This window comes from Glarea lozoyensis (genome assembly GCF_000409485.1).
Source record: "Glarea lozoyensis ATCC 20868 chromosome Unknown GLAREA10, whole genome shotgun sequence".
Taxonomy (NCBI): Eukaryota; Fungi; Ascomycota; class Leotiomycetes; order Helotiales; family Helotiaceae; genus Glarea; species Glarea lozoyensis.
This window is the reverse complement of record NW_007360984.1, coordinates 1,857,360-1,873,508: the sequence shown is the minus strand read 5'-3', so window position 1 is coordinate 1,873,508 and position 16,149 is coordinate 1,857,360. Positions and strand designations below refer to the sequence as shown.

The 16,149-nt window shown below is 45.2% G+C and overlaps 7 protein-coding genes across 7 annotated transcripts; 4 read left to right on the top strand and 3 right to left on the bottom strand.

Annotated features, from left to right (window-relative positions):
* Positions 1-318: 318 nt before the first annotated feature.
* GLAREA_05630 (Epsilon subunit of mitochondrial F1F0-ATP synthase) lies at positions 319-693 on the top strand (the record flags this gene model as incomplete). The annotated part of the gene is made up of 3 exons (XM_008078919.1): positions 319-350; positions 428-542; positions 616-693. 3 exons carry the CDS (start codon positions 319-321, stop codon positions 691-693), a joined length of 225 nt encoding a protein of 74 aa, XP_008077110.1.
* Positions 694-1,190: 497 nt separating this feature from the next.
* GLAREA_05629 (uncharacterized protein) lies at positions 1,191-3,797 on the top strand (the record flags this gene model as incomplete). The annotated part of the gene is made up of 7 exons (XM_008078918.1): positions 1,191-1,236; positions 1,288-1,443; positions 1,496-1,563; positions 1,613-1,741; positions 1,789-2,016; positions 2,066-2,524; positions 2,568-3,797. The coding sequence occupies 7 exons, from the start codon at positions 1,191-1,193 to the stop codon at positions 3,795-3,797; spliced, it is 2,316 nt and encodes a 771-aa protein (XP_008077109.1).
* A 1,748-nt stretch (positions 3,798-5,545) lies between these two features.
* On the top strand, positions 5,546-7,033 carry GLAREA_05628 (uncharacterized protein; the record flags this gene model as incomplete). The annotated part of the gene is made up of 1 exon (XM_008078917.1): positions 5,546-7,033. One exon carries the CDS (start codon positions 5,546-5,548, stop codon positions 7,031-7,033), a length of 1,488 nt encoding a protein of 495 aa, XP_008077108.1.
* A 742-nt stretch (positions 7,034-7,775) lies between these two features.
* GLAREA_05627 (uncharacterized protein) lies at positions 7,776-7,976 on the bottom strand (the record flags this gene model as incomplete). The annotated part of the gene is made up of 1 exon (XM_008078916.1): positions 7,776-7,976. The coding sequence occupies one exon, from the start codon at positions 7,974-7,976 to the stop codon at positions 7,776-7,778; it is 201 nt and encodes a 66-aa protein (XP_008077107.1).
* Positions 7,977-8,610: 634 nt separating this feature from the next.
* On the top strand, positions 8,611-9,267 carry GLAREA_05626 (uncharacterized protein; the record flags this gene model as incomplete). Its single annotated transcript, XM_008078915.1, has 1 exon — positions 8,611-9,267. One exon carries the CDS (start codon positions 8,611-8,613, stop codon positions 9,265-9,267), a length of 657 nt encoding a protein of 218 aa, XP_008077106.1.
* A 538-nt stretch (positions 9,268-9,805) lies between these two features.
* On the bottom strand, positions 9,806-11,987 carry GLAREA_05625 (uncharacterized protein; the record flags this gene model as incomplete). The annotated part of the gene is made up of 4 exons (XM_008078914.1): positions 9,806-10,386; positions 10,437-11,008; positions 11,066-11,352; positions 11,427-11,987. The coding sequence occupies 4 exons, from the start codon at positions 11,985-11,987 to the stop codon at positions 9,806-9,808; spliced, it is 2,001 nt and encodes a 666-aa protein (XP_008077105.1).
* An 856-nt stretch (positions 11,988-12,843) lies between these two features.
* Positions 12,844-15,392, bottom strand: GLAREA_05624 (P-loop containing nucleoside triphosphate hydrolase; the record flags this gene model as incomplete). Its single annotated transcript, XM_008078913.1, has 4 exons — positions 12,844-13,158; positions 13,207-14,805; positions 14,868-15,245; positions 15,294-15,392. The coding sequence occupies 4 exons, from the start codon at positions 15,390-15,392 to the stop codon at positions 12,844-12,846; spliced, it is 2,391 nt and encodes a 796-aa protein (XP_008077104.1).
* Between the last annotated feature and the right edge of the window lie 757 nt (positions 15,393-16,149).

The window sequence follows — 16,149 nt, the reverse complement described above, 5'->3', positions numbered from 1 at the left end:
GGGTTGTATCAACAGCTCCTAGAGTGTATTGTAGATATGGAAGTTTTTTATATTCTTACTCAGAGGTCCGTCGGCAATGAAGCGAAGTTACAAGATTCTGGTTTTGATCGTCTCAAGATTTGTATATCAATCTGTACAGAGCACGGTGGAGTACATGCAACCTCCAGTGCACAGTGAAAACAGCACTGATCACGTGATGACGACATTTTGTGCTGTTTGCCTTAGGCCTCAAAATTGTTCCAGAACCTCAATTTCTGAGCTCGACTCCTTCAACCATATTCACATCAATCCACTGAACTCTCTCGACCAACATACACAATGGCATTCGCGTGGAAAGCTTCGGGTCTCACGTACGTTTTGATTTCCAACAACCACATTAGGCGATCCCAATCGCCCAAGGAAATGGTGCTAACTACCTTCTCTACAGCTACAACAAATACCTCTCGGTCGCCGCACGAGTCGTCCGACGAAGCTTGAAAGATGACAAGAGATTGGCAGCCGAGCGAAGAGGGGAGATGGAATTGAGATTCGCCAAATGGACAGTAAGTGTGGCCGCTGAATCGCTCGTCCCCCGGTGAGCTGCCGATGGAATTTGACTGACGGGAATTGGTGCAGAACGGAAAGCAAGGCGACATGAAGAGCGTTGCGGATGCGAATGCTGCAGCTGCGGTCGAGTCAGCGTCTTCATCGTAAATTTGATGCTTAAGAACACGAGGGAAACCGATGGCATGGTTGAGAAGCATGGTTGAGGGAAGGGTCGCAAGGACGACATTGTACATTTGTATCATTGAGGATCGGGAGAATGAATCCGAAACTTAAAAATAGACCATCACACTTGCAAAACTCTTTGGCCATGGGGTTAAAATCCCAGAAACCATTTTCTTACCGAGCCTTGCTGTCTCCTAACCAACTGATTCACCTATGAGACTAGACATAAGATTCGTAGTAGGCATTACACCAAAGATAACACTAAAACATGTGTGTGAAGTGAACACGGATTGATGCCAGACTACTGTATGCCATTGTGCAAGTATTTAATGAGAGTTCAGATGTGAGAAACGTAGTCTGAGCTGTCAAAGGCATTGCTCTGCGACTTTGATGCCCAAGCGAAGACGCCCGATTGCTAAATTTCACTCGTTCCTACAGTTCCCACTTAACACAAATCAACATCAAGAGTTCTCTGCGCCACGATGCATGGCAATGGCAATGATCAGATCACAAATGATGTTATCGAGCGTAAGTGCCACCCTGAGTTTGCTAAGCAATAATTCTGACATTTTTCGTCAGAGGTAGCCGCTCTGGATGTGGAGGATGGACGAGAGCCCAACCCATCTGCTGCAGCCTTTGCGGCATGGAACAATGAGCCTCCCCCAGCGCCGACGCTGAAAAGTGACGGCGTTATTGCGACGGATATCACAGAGGCCTTTACTCATGCCGCTCAACGTATGTCATGGTCAACACTTCCTTCAAAAGGATCACGTGTTGATAGCAGTAGAACTCGATGTTGGGCAACTGGTGAAAGATGAATTGTTTACTTTATTCGAGGCTGTTGGAGCTTTGGAAGTAAGGGATTTGTCTAGATTTGATGGGCTAGCAGAGCTAAACAGCGTAGATCATGGATCCTAAAATGGATAGCGGATACCTAGAACCTGGTGAGACGATGGACGACGACTATGATTTCACGCAACCGTTACTTCCTGAGGAGATTGTAGGCATCATTGACCAGCTGATATGTCATGAGGTATGATATAGCTTCTTCTTCTGCTCAAAATACTGATGTTATTGTAGATGGCTTGGCATATGGGACATCCATTGGGGCAAACCATTTTCACGAGTCTATACATAGACAGATTACTAGATCCATGTCCAACTCAAATCAACGAGACATATTTTGACAGGAGTGAAAGTGCTTCAGACGAACCCTTAACGTTTCAGATCCTTCGGGCGTACTGCCTAGGACTCGTCAAGTCATGCAGCTACGTTAATGAGCGAGTCAAAGCAGAGCATTATTATGAGGTACAAAACGTCCTGCTGACGATGCACCTGTGTGTTGACTGGCTTATAGGAAGAGGACTTTGTCACGCACACTTTCAACCGAAGCCTTCTCGAGAATATTGACATAGACGACGTCCTGCAGCTGCTTTTGGACACAACCAAGCAATTGCAATTGCGTAATGATATATCAGAAAAGCTGAAGCTGGCACTAAGGTGTCGTTTGGAATTCCGTGAGACCTTTCTCCGGACTGTCGAAGAGGCAGACTCAAGGACTTCAGTAGAAAATATCAAAAAGCATTGGCAGAACCTTGAGGGGATATTACCAGCACTAAAGTCATCCGCAAATCTGGCAAAACCAGTGCCAGCATCATTTAGTGCAAAATTACAGCGCAAATTAGCAAGTACAGTACCACCACGTCCCATAGTAGATCTCAATTGGGAAACCGCCTTCGACCATATGGAGAGGCTATGCCGAGATGGTTCTGTAGCAGCTGAGGTCCTAACGTATTACGACTCTCACAGTCTTATGGTAAGCCCCTCACTCCAGTGTTTTCGACTTAGCTAATTTATAGACGTTCGTCGCCTTTTTCCAAGCTCGAAAGCCTCAACCTTCAGTATACATTCGTACATTACTTCAACACTACATCTTTGGAGATATGGTAATCCTTGGCACAATGTCCGTCCGACAGATTCTTGACGATGATCTAGCGACCACTGTTCTACCCGCACATAAACTCCTTGACCGTTCAAACGATGAGATTGAGGTTCCTAGTGATTCTCGACATCAGATGGCGAATCAGATGGAAGTTTTCCGTGCGCGAGCCGCGGGTTCATACTTGGATATTCTCCGAACAATCTGCCAAAACCGGTGTCGCATTCGACGAACATTGTGTCGTCTAATTGCAGACTGGGAAGTTCTCCAACTTGATGCCGAGGAATTAGATGTCGATCTGCGCCAATATACCAAAGAGGAGCCAATCAGGGATAGGGAGATATCCTCTGAGCCTGTATACTCATTTCCGTTGTCCTCTTGGTCATATCTTTACAAGCTTCGCCAGATGGAGTGGCTAGTTCAAATGGGATTCGAGCTTTTCGTGTACCAACCCGACGAGCTCGCAACCATGTATTGGTATTTACAATATCTTGCGAAGACCCGAATGCGACATTTAGAGAGAATTAGAGGATTTAATGTGCGAGCACTGAACGATGCACGTCGGAAGTCACCCCTTTCTGGAGAAGAACAAACCCAATATATCAACGCTTTGTCCTTCATCAATTACTCTACCATGGAGGCTGCTGCAACTTATGGTTTGGCTGATGCATTGTCATGTCTTTTCACGGTACTCAACCGTCTATTACTTATTCCTACGCCTCCGCGGCCATACAGCAACGATCTCTACCGCTATGAAGTGCGAATGAAGCCTTTTCAACCTATCGGTCTTCCTGAGTTGATTCCATACGATGATCTCAAAACCGCAGTATCACAACCGGAAGAGTCATTGAGTGATCTGCTTCGCTATGCAGCTGATTCCGCCGTCGGAGCTAGGAAAGGTTTCGAGGTGATGAGCAAACTGACTGCTAAAGATGCATTTTGCCAAGGCTCATATGATAGCTGGCTAGCGAACATCAAAGATTGCCTGAAAGCATGTATTTTTACTGGCATCACAATCGCAGCGGTCAAAAAAGCAACAGAAAGTACAGGGAAGGAACCTAACGGCATTAAGATTAGAGTGGAGATACCACCTGCCGGTAATGGATATCATGATTGGTGGGTGGTACCGAAAGTCGTTCCTGTGGTATGACACTGTATGTTAATATGTACACTCAACCGATCAGTAATGATATTGTTATAGAATAATAGACATCTTCACTGCTCTAAAGTAACAATTTGATCTGTTACAAAAGTTAATATGTTCAGACCGGAAATAATCTCTACATAGTCATTATCTATTTCGAATATAGGATGTTCTCTCCTTACTACGGCTCTTGGCTTTAACATCAACCCATGAGTCTCAAGTTTGTTTACTTAGCGAATTCACTATCACCATTTCACTCGCTAAAAAGCCAGACGACATCCAAACGCCACAAAAAATCATAACTCCCTTGCGGTCTAACCACTGGACCACAAGACCAAAACCACAAAAAAGTTCAGCTCTGTTGCCACCTCCAGTGTCGGATGCCTACGTCTTTTGTTGTTCTCGCGATGGCGCTAGAGAACATCATGCCGGATGTTCTTGTCGTAGTAGGGCGTCGCCGGTCTCAACGTATCTTGTGAGTGGCCCTGACAAGGATACGAAGTGCTGGGCTGACCAGGCCATCTTCCTACTAGTTGACAAAAAAAATTATTTCTAATATATAAAGGTGTCTGATGTAAGTTGGGGGGATGGGAGTTTGTGATTAGGTGGTGAGTGGATGGGTGGAGCGAGGAGGGTGAGGTGAATTGGAGGGTAAAGGTGAATGTGCGGAATTTGATGGGGCTTTTGTCGGATGGTTGATGAAGTTCAAGTGGTTGGTAGTATGCGAAGTGTTTGTGACATGGAGAGTGGTGAGTTCGTGGTAAGAACGGGATAAGGTGGTTAAAGAATGAACTTGGCTCTTTTTTTGATTGATATAGAACTGCGAAGTAACCGTCAAGAGACACTTCCATGTTTATTTAGACCGATTCTCCATCAAGACTCATTCACAGCATATACGGAACTTTTGACACTGGCTGATGAAGTCTGGAAACAAGGTGGAAGCTGTAGTGAAGGACTCATTACCCAGCTGATATTCCGGGGTTTTTACCTTGGCTGTCGACTATATGTATCAAGCGGTTTACAACTACCAATTTACGCTTTATTGAGAAATTTTTGAGAGTACCCCTCTCAAGACAGCTCTGGACAAAAAGCAGTTGAAATGTATGTTTCCAGTCAAAGTGCTTTTGGTATGAGTCCATGCGCCTAAAGACAAAGCCTCCGGTAACAGGAAAAGGATACAAGGGCTTCGGAGCAGACACATATTGTCATATCAGTGTTCTATGTTCCTAAAAAAAAATAAGTACGCAAGATTGTTTGTATTTGTGCCTACGCTTCAAGAGACGATTTTGAATGTCTTTGATCACTTTACCAATCCTCAAAGCAGGTGATAATAATCTAATCTCTACACATGAAATAAGCCCCTCCCAAGTTGCTTTATCAGTTTTGAAATCCTAATGAGTTTAATTTCTGTTAGAATAAAATAAAAGTGAGTTCTTGCCAGCCTTCACTCGGATTACAATCTCGCTTAATTCTCAATTATGAAATGCGCGAACAATGAATGCAGAGGCGTTCTTGGTTTGTCAAACAAACACTTCTACGCTAATAGCCTAGAACAGTGCAGCAACTATGTAAGACAGCATAAATATCAATGTGGGTCTCGTTGCAGATATCTACAAATATCCCTCCCTTCCCTCTTATTACACTCTTATCAATTGTTCTACAACTCAACGACCGACCTGAATACCTGAGTCAATCATCAAATCAATCACCACAAACAAAAACCCAGACAACAGCTCGACTTATAAAACCAAATCATGGAACCTGGATATATCACAGTTGGAGTCGTCTCCTACACCTTAGGATCCATAATAGGATTCGCTTCATTTGCCATGGGCTTCATGATTTACGTCCTCATTCAACACCTTAAAGCTCTTCGAAAAGACATCCGCAAGGATAGAAAAATTATTAAGAAAGCAAAGATTCAAGCACTGCTTGATGGAACACAGGTAAGGATGGAAGCTATGCTTGCCCAAACAGAGGCGGGTCTTGAAGAAGTGCAAAAGGAGGTCGTTGATACGCATCCTAGGAAGGACAGACAAGACGAGAGTATTGATGAGAAGTCACCTGCGCCAACCACTAGTCTTGACGATCAAATTCTCGAGCTCACTACCATGATTGCCGAACTGAAGAGAACGAGCGAAGAGGGTGATGCTAAGTTTGCCGCAAGTGAAAGTAAGGTTGTTAAACTTAAAGCCGACTCATTACAACAGGAGGCGAATAACACTTTCAACCATCAACCTGAGCTTTTGGAAGATCATGCAAGATTTTGCAAACGCGAAGCAAACCTAGTCAAACGCGAAGCAGCCGTGTTTAATCATGAAAAGGACCTGGTCGAACGTGAGATAGACCTGGTTAAACTTGAAACAGAACTCGCAAATCGTGCAGCAGACCTTGTTAGTAATGACGCCACACCTTCCGCGACTTTCGAGCTAAATATAAGGCTTCTTGCTGACAAGGCTGAACTTGAAGCCCAGGTCGTTAAGATTGAATGCGAGGTCAGGCAATATAGAGACCAGCTTAGCGCAAGCGAAGCTAGCCGTGAGCGGCTTCTTGATAATGTTGACGAGCTTAATGCTGAAAACGCCGAATATAGAGACCAGGATTCCAAACGCGAAGCAGAATTTGCTAAGCTTCGAAGTGAGGTTATCCCACCGGGCGAGGAAATCTCCTTTCTCAAGTCGAAACTTGAGGAGCTCCACGACAAGGCCATTAAGTTCGACCAAACGAAGCGAAAGCTTGCTGAGAAAGAGAGCTATTGTGAAAGAATACAACGCGCAGAATGTTTGTATTTCATTCGTTCTCAGATCTGCCTCGACAGGTTAGTTCAGTCCGCTCACAGCGCGGACATCTTACGATCAAAGCTGAAGCTGTTTGTAGATGGGATAGCCAATGCTACAAGGTTCCCCGCAGACTCCGACCCCCGTTTTTTGCTCAAGACGAAAATAGAGAGAGCCTACGAGTGGTTAGATGATTGGAGAAATCGTGCTTTGTTGCGTTATGACTCGAGTGGATTTATCCTTTTTGAAGACTTGGATAATAATGAATCTGAACACTTTGACGAGATCTCAGAGTCTTCTAGTAAGAATGCTCCTTCTCAAACTCCTCTTTCCGAAAAGCCACAAGAAGTTTCTGTCGCCGGTTCCTCTGAGGATTCTGGTTCTCACACCCCAGTTTCCGAAAAGTCTGATGATGAGTTTGTACCTAATTCTTCTGAGAACGCTGCTTCTCACATCACGGTTTGAGCTTGAAGAAGGCAGACTGGTGACTAAGGTAGATGGCTGCTTAGTTAGTCGTACGAGTTGGTCTTCATTTACTTGCAAAGGTGCTACTTAGGAGAAATGAAAAGGTCAATATACATAAATCACAAAACATATTCTATTCTAAAGTCCATCGTTTCATAATACGTGCATTATCATGAAAGTGACACTTCAACCGTTTCCTACCCACTTCCTAGTAAAATCCAATTATGAAGAGAAAATCGAGAACCAACAAAGACTACAACAGAGTTTGTCAGTTTTTTACTTCGAAGTCCGAACACTTGAAAAGAAAATTTTGCAAAGAACTATGAAGAAGCAAATCACAACTTTAAATAAACAAGGGATGAAGACTTAACGTCTTGTTGTAAAGGTTCCTTTCAATATTACTCAAAGAAACCTCTTTCTATCCAATCGTGAACCAAGTACCAGCCTTCTCAAGAAACAGGCTTACAATCACCTTTGACGTAGTATTGAGATTAGACGTATAAGTCTTTTCATTCAACACCAACTTAACTACAAATAAGGTAAAGAGATATCATTAAGATTTTAAAACGCCCATCCAATCAATATTTGATCCAACGCTGCTTAATGTGACAGTTATTAACACGATCACTGTTGTATAAATCTTCCACAAAATCCTCAATGAAACACTAGAACCACTCTCACCATCACCATATCCGCTTTACAAAACAAGCAAAGTTTTCCACTACCACCAACCTTCCAACCATCACCACCACCATCCACCATGCTCGCCCCCACCGAACAAACCACCACCTAGGCCAAAATCTTCGACGCAGGCTACATCGCCATCCCCACCACCCGCATCTCCGACACCGAGTACTTCGCCATCTGCAAGCAGAACCCGAAACTCAAAGACGCAGAACTGGCGTTGAGTTTTCTGAGAAGCCTGCATGGACCGCAGATTCATGTGGAGAGACGCGAGAATGAGAGTATGATGATGTTGAATATCATGACGCCGGATGGTGATTTTTTGGTCGTGCTTGAGGAGAAGAAGTAGGATGAGAGGAAGTAAGGGGGGGTTGAATTGAAGGTTTAATGATTTGAAATGTGGCTTTTGGATGTGATGGAGATGTGATGGAGATGTGAAGTGTTAAACTATGCCAATGAAAAACATAGTTATAAATTAAAGGGTAGTAACTACCATGAGCTCGGTATTGAAATATAATCAGATATTCTACTATTATTACTATCGCAGATATGTTACTGTTACTCTGGGGTGAGTTTGTAGTGATTTTGAGTATCAAATAATAATTTCCAGTCTCGCTTAATCACCATGAACTCACTTCAGAGTAATAGTATTCTATTTGATACTATTTCACCTGGCACTCACAAGTCTATCAATTTTTTATCATGACTTACAGAATTTGGCTCTCTATACATAACAACTATTCCCTGACAGAACAACCCACTTCAACACCAGTGGTATAAATCAAATTGACACCTCCATCACCACCCACAAACCCACCAAATACAAAACTGAACCCCAAACAAAACCCTATACACCCCAAAAACACAACCAACCCCATTTCACTCCCTACACCATGCCACCCCTCCAACCCTGGACCCCCACAGAATGCGCCCTCCTCGCCTACTACACCGCCAACAACAACGCAAACCTCCGCCGCTTACACCTCACATACGGCACAGTAGGCGCGGAAATCATGAAAGAAGTGAAATACTTACGGGCTGTGGAGCCTGGACTGGAGTTGCCGTCGGTGGATAGGCTGTTCACGGAGCGGACGATCGCGAGTAAGGTTTTGAGGATGAGGAAGAAGGGGGAAGGAGTTGTGGGGAGGGAGCCGAGAGGGCCGGGGAGGAGGGTGAGGGGGTATAAGGATGTGGGAGGGGATGGTGGGTGTGGGTTGGTTGAGAAGAATGAGGTTAATGGGGAGATGAATTGGGTTGGGAGGGTACCTATTGGTTCTGCAGTTACGGAGCGTGAGTTGGACGTAACTACTCTGTCAGACGTAATGACTCCTCCGAGAGATAGGACATCCATTCAAGAAGTCGGACAAGCACCGATGTATGTCGATCCGAGAGAACTACAAAAAGACTTCATGAGAATCAGTCCTCCCAATGACATGACATCTCATACCTCGCCTAGATATTCAGAACAACTCACAAACCTACCATCCACACCACTCTCCCTCTCAAAAAACCACTCATCTTCCCTCGCCTCCACCAAGCGAAACGTCTGAAATACATCATATCGAAGCACCACCTCGATTTCAAAAATCACGAGCCTTAACACTCGAAGAAGCGCTCCGACTCGCGAACATGGCGAGAGAAAGAGATGACTGAGGTAAGTACGCGGGAGAAGACGATGGGGGGTGGAGATAAATGGGGAGTGAGTTTAAGCGAAGAGGAACTTCGGGAGATGGTCCAGATGGATAAGTATTTGAATTTGTAGAGTAGCTTGAGATAAGAAGGCCAATATCTTACCCTCTTAGACGAGAGAGAGCTTTGATACTTGCTATTAGTCCATCAGAAAGGCCACACCTAGAATAGTTTCCATTCGCAGGATTCGTTACATGAAAGAAATCTAAAATGCATAACGTGTAAACTGATCTGATATAGCTGATGATAGTTTGCAGAACCATTCTTCAAAGAGTGAAAAGACGAGCTGGGACACTTTTAGTTGTAATTTCTGTTTAGCATCATTAACATTATACCATACCAAGCTCTACTTTCCCACCATCTCAAACCACCCTAACTTTTCAACAAAAACTTCCCGCATCAAGCAACCTCATACATCCCCCCCTTCTCCCCCCGATCCTTCAGCTCCTCCACCTTAATAACCTGCCCCCCCTTAACCGCACTCTCCAAATCCCTCTTACTAATCCTACACTTCGCAATATACTTGCACTTCCCGCCCTCCTGTCCGAACCACGTATCTTCCGGACAACTCACGCCCCAGAGCTCCATGAGTAACACCCAGACCAACAAACCCGTCACAATACTAACGAGTTGTAAACTACTCAAGTGTTCGCTCAGCGGTAAGAGAAGCAGGATAATACAGACGCAGCAGCGGTTGATGAGACGATAGCGTTTGAGGATTCGAATGCCTTTCGCACTGTCCTTGTGAATATGGCAGAGAGAGATGACTGCCATGCCAGCGAGAGCAATGGCGAAGCCGCCGCAGTAGAACCAGCGGAGGCCGACGGGGATGTGTTCTTCGGATTTTTCTTCGTAGAAATGAGTGAGATCGTGCGGGTCAGCGTCTGCGCAGTCGTGAGCGACGACGAGTTTCGAGAGGGCGGCGGCGCCCAGGACGTAGGCCATGATGAAGGGGAGGTGGACGGAACTCCAGAGCATGGCTGGGATGGTTAGTATGAGGTTGCAAGTGATGGGCGTGAGGATGACTTACCAGATGTGACGTTTCTTCGGATTGCGTGAGAGAAGAGATCCATGCCGTCGATTTCGAAATATATCCAATTAAAGCAGAACGCTTGGATAAGACCCAAAACTGCTTTTCCAAAAAAGGCATTCAATCCGTAATGGGAAGAGCTTTGATAGATGATTGCAACGACAGAGTAACCAAACACCAACGTGACAAAAGCATTCGTACGCTCGACTTTGTGCTCGATATTGACGGCGGGGTAGAATTCGAATACTTTATCCGACCAAGCACCTAGTCTCTTAGATAACTTTTTCGAAATTTTGATGAAGAAGATTGCAAACATTGAGCCTGTTAGATCTATGAATATTGCTATCCAGACAAGAATGAGACGATTTGGATATTCGACATAGATGCTTCCAATCCAGAGAGCCGACGGAATCAGTGTCATGGTAACATGTACTATCATCATGTTTCTGATCATCGGGATGAGAAACATGAGGAGGACGAGGTAGGACGCCATAAATAGACGTGCCGTGAGATAGAAAGCTACCAGCATCGTCCAAGTGTCCTCGAACGCGCTGAGCATTTGTGTTGTGAGACTGTTTCTGTTAGCTCAAGTATAAATTAATTACGAATGAAAAGAAACAGTCACATACCCTAAAAGACAGGCCATGATAAAAAGTATTGAAAGTCTTTGCATAATGTCGTTTGTTTCAAACCAAGAAACAATAAGTGCCATGTCGCTCCAAATCTTCCAGCTCATGATGAAGCAAATAACGAATCGTAGCAGCTCGTGCCCGTTTGGGTCTTCAGATACATGGTCTCCGTTGATGGCCAAGATACCAACGTAGAGTAGGTCAACGAACAGTTCAAATGACATAACTTCGGTGGTCTCTGAAGCTCTCCACAACAGACCTTTATGGAAGTATTGACGAACGACCGGCTATGATTTATCAGTATGAATACTCCAACTCAGATAAACTAGACCAGCGAGCAAGTCGAGACAAAAGGACTTACCTTATTATAAATCTTGATAGCAGTCCCATTACTCCTCTCTTTTTCCCAGTCCTTCTTCTCATGGTCCGGATCATGAAATCCACTAATACTGCTACTCCTCGAGCTCGCCGCAGGACTCCCATCGTCATAAGTTCTGAGATGCGCCGAATACCCATACTTGCTGAAATTCGCATCCAGGGCCACAGAATGATCAGTGAGCATATGCAACTCATTTCCCAACGCCTCAAGCTCTGCCCTTACATTCTCAAACTCATCATAAGCAGCGCCATGAGTCTCCTTTAGAGCTTCTCGTTTCCGTTCATGGTGACCGTGAGCTTCTCGCAAAGCTTCTAGATGTTCTGGAGACCCGCTAATTACCAGATCGAAAGGTTCATCTTCGCCGCGGACTGCTTCGAGCCGTTGACGAAGTGTCTCTGCTTCTTCTGGTGACAACGCGATATGAACTTCTCTCCCATTAGGTAGCACGAAATTACGTATACGTCTCGCACGATGATGGCCATGGTGAGAGTGTTGACCGTTAAGTGTTTTACCACTCAACGTCTCATTTGGCGTTGTTGACATGTTCACAATCTCAACTGTATCAGCCGCAAACGCGTAGCAACTGGTGAGCGACCAAAAAGACTTCGGACACCGAGAAGAGAGACGTAAGTGAATGAAGCTCAAATCTGCATCTGAAAATCCGATCAGAAAGATGCAGGAAGCTTTATCAGAAAATCAAAGAGACCCTGAATATTTTGATAGGCTTGGCCTTCCTGCACGCTGCTGACATGCCAATCTTGGCTCTAAAATCCGACAACAGATGAGGCTGGAACGGCGTGTGGCGGAGGTTGACCTCCTGGTGAGATGTGCGACTCGAATTGGCTCGCTTGCAAAGTATGTTCTAGATGTGAAATTAATCACAATGCAAACTCGGAGAGAGTGAGAGTTTACAAGATATTGTTAACAGCTTACTGATGCGGGGAAGATTAGGTCTCCTAATTGAGTTGGTACAATTGACGTGCGAATCGCTCATTGGAAGCTCTGCTCAGCTCGTATTGCATCCCTTGAGGTTTGCCCAGAGCCGCCGAGGCTCTCCAAGCTTTCCCGCTTCATTCGAGGGTCGATGATTGGCTAGCACAGCCAACAAGCTCCTTACTAAGTTGACAAACTGAAAGTCAGCAAGAAGTAAGCGATGCTTAAAGTCACGAAATATCTCGTAAAAAAACATAACCTCAGAATTTCATAGAGTCAAGTTTCTTTTCTATGGACAAACGCTTGAAATTTCAAGCTACCGAACCCCCATGCACCGAGTGAGTCGGGAGAATTACAGCAAGAATACAGTATTCTACAGAGTGGTCGTCCTTCTCCCCATACCATAAACGCGTGCGCCCCCGACATGCAACATACTCTTAACAATTGTCCGTCAAGAGGACTTCCCCTATATACCAACTTCTCCTACAATCTTTGCCGCTTCTCTGTACGTCTTGAGAAGCTTTTCGCACTTCTCGCGCTCGTTCTTCACAGCATCGTCCTCGTACAATAGCTCTTCGAAGAGAGAATCTTTGTACAACTCGCTTACTAGGCGATTCTGAACTGCATCCTTGGAGTGGTTTACTAAAAGATGCATTACTGCTTTTGGCACTTGATCCGCAATCGATTCACGGACGATATTGAAGTAAGACGAGATTAATGCGCGGATCAGCTCAGTCTCCATCGCTTCTCGTTCTGTGAGTGCTGGCTCGTTGTTGTTACCCTGTCTAATGTTAGAATTGATGTTGTACATAAATAGTGGAATTCTTACAAATGGCGAGTTGTAGTCATAATCTCTCTGTGCCCTTCCAAGCTCATAGTCGTCTTCCCGCAACTGCTGAGCCGGTGTTCTATGTGTGCGCTCTTCTTGCCTCCGTATGCTTTGGCTAAAGCTTGGCTCCGAGCTCTGACTAACATGTCTTCCAAGATTTGGATTTGTTACAGGTGCTTGTTGTACTGCTCCAGTGCCCCCTTCTTTGCTGAAAAAGAAGTTCAAGAACGAATCTTTTGCACCCCCAACACCCTGTTCGCCGCTTCGCAAACCATTCATTGTTGAGGTAATTCCACTAACTCCGTTTTCACGGACAGCAGGTGACATGCTTCGAGTTCCTTTGTGCAGCTGCTTTCTGACCGCTAAGTTTTCTACCTTCTCTACTCCGTTCTCCTCATCTTCTTCTGGTGTGTCTAACCCATTGCTGCCCACTTCCTTCATGCGCCGCCTTTCCCGCCTCTCGCGCTCATCTTGAAGAAGCTTCTTTCTCTCCTTGTCTTGTTTGTTTGTTACTACATTGCTCATAGCTGCCGCCGCGCCAAGGAAATTAGGGTGATTAGTGTTGATATAGGCGCGCTGTATAGAAATCAAGGATTCGACGTAATTGGAAGCTGGTCCTAAACGTTCGCGCAAGAGGTCTGATACAACCTCGATCAGTTTGGCCTGTAATCGAGGGAATCGTGATAACTCTGTGGAGCCACATGTATGGCAAATCTTGATCAATTCCTCGTACACAAGCTCCACACATCTCTGACTGGGAATCTCGAGGAGTTTAATTTGCGGCTTTACCAGAAGGTCAAATGCAAGTTCTGGAACGAAAAGACTTGGTCGCGGTCCAGTAGAATTTCGAATTGCCGTTCGGATGTCAAGAGCGGAGAGGTTTGTTGTAGGATCAATGGTTTCGAGAGAATTTCCGAATACTGAGTTGAAGATGTAGTAGATCCTGGCACCACCACAGAGTTCTTTGGTAGAAATTTCCGTTGATGTACCGTCTATAGATGAAATAAATGATGTTGCGAATCTGGTCATTAACTGCAAAACAAGAGATCCTCGGTGCTCTTTCCCACTAAAGTGCATATCTCCATAGCTAGCCAATTCCTGTTGCGTCTGTCCCATCAAGGTATTCAAGCGCGCTTTGATGTCGGGGAGCCTTTCCCTAATGTGTGCCATCAAAGTGGTATTCAAGCTCTTTGCCAAAAATTGAGTACCACATCTATTCGCCATGTTGCGGTACGCTGGGTGATGCTTAAAAAAATCGGATTCCGACTTCAGTGCTTCTGCCAAAGACTTGTTTCCCTGAATGTCTTGTTGCGATCGATTGACAACACCAATGAACCCAAGCTTGAGAGGATACACACGACCCGATAAAATGTCCAGAGCGTTGGTTCCATGATCCATAAGATCAATCTTGGTCAAAACTCCAATTGTCCTTCGGCCCAGCGGATCGACATGTCGTGCGAGCTTCAAGGCTTCCGAATTCACAATATCTACATTCGCGGGCGATACAGCGAGAATGATACTGTTGGGTTTGGCAATATACTCGGAAATAAGGTTTCGGGTCTGTTTCTCGATATCTGTAGGTTGGTCTCCGATTGGGACCTGTGCAGCTCCTGTTAGCCATTGGCTGCCACAATTACTTCCAGATAATAAGCCATTTTTACCTTCGTAAGCCCAGGAAGATCCACCAATGTCAGACTAAGAACGTGAGGCGAGTAGATTTTCAGGTTTATGGGCGACCGGTTGATTCCCTTATTGTTTCCTGCTATGCGAGCTGTTTCGTTCTCGATTTCCCGCTTTACATCTTGAAACTCTGTAAACCTTCGGTTTGGGATGTGATGGAACTCTGCCCATTCTGGCTGTGCTGCTACCGCAGCTCCCGTGTGTGGTTCTGGGGAATCCTCATCCTCGGTAGGGACGTTGATGAGCTGGAGAATCAGAGGTCTTCGTGTCACGATGCCGCTTCCTCGAGGCAGGAAATCCCGACCGACTATATTCTCAAGCACTGAAGACTTTCCGGAGGACTGCGATCCTACGACGACCTGTATAGAGGTCAGTAGATGCTCAACAAGCTAGAAAGTTTGGCGTACAATCTGGGGCAGATCTAAGCTATCATTGCCGATAGTATTAAAGACCAAGTCCTGCAGCTTATTGACTATCCCAAGCAAGTCCTCACCTAGAGCTGCCATTGCGATGTGCTTAAGTTGTTATAAGGCTCTGACGGGAGCGAGGGGGTGGAAAGCGGTCGAGGTTGTTGTTGCGTCGCGTTTGCACCTTTGCAGGAGATTTTTCCTCAACAACGATCGACAAGCCCGGATGTGTCGAAGGGGAGCAAGCCTTTCCCTAGAAATCCGAACTGAGATGGATCAAGTGGTCTGGAGATCTTTGCTTCACTTTTCGAGAGTGGTACACGGTGTTTCTTCTCAATTTCCAAGTTTATTGAGACCTTCATGCGCATCAAACTGCTCGGCTGCTCATTGCTCATGCGCCACTTGTGGCTCAACGACAGGGGTAGGACTAGTGGATCTTGTTTTTCTCAACTGGGTACTTCCCAACATCAATAGCAACGCAACCTAAACATCGAAATAATCCTATTATTTCGTCTTTGCTTCACTTCTTTCAATCCACGATACCCATCTACTCAAGCGACAAAAATTACAAAAATGACGCCGTTATATGGTGACAGGTCGTTTGCAACGTCATTGCCCTTACCACATAGGATACGCATATCGAGGTATGAAAGACGTCTACCTTCCTAGGTGACTCTTTCGCCATGTATGACAGTAAGACAAACCAATGCGGAACCTCCCGTTACCATACCACGGAGTCATACTTTGAAGCTTTCTCTCTCAAACTACGAGACTCACTTAAGTAGAAACTCGAACAAGGGTAGATTGTCGAATGTTGGCCACACATACCATCGCACGTTCGGCTCAGGCGTTTGTG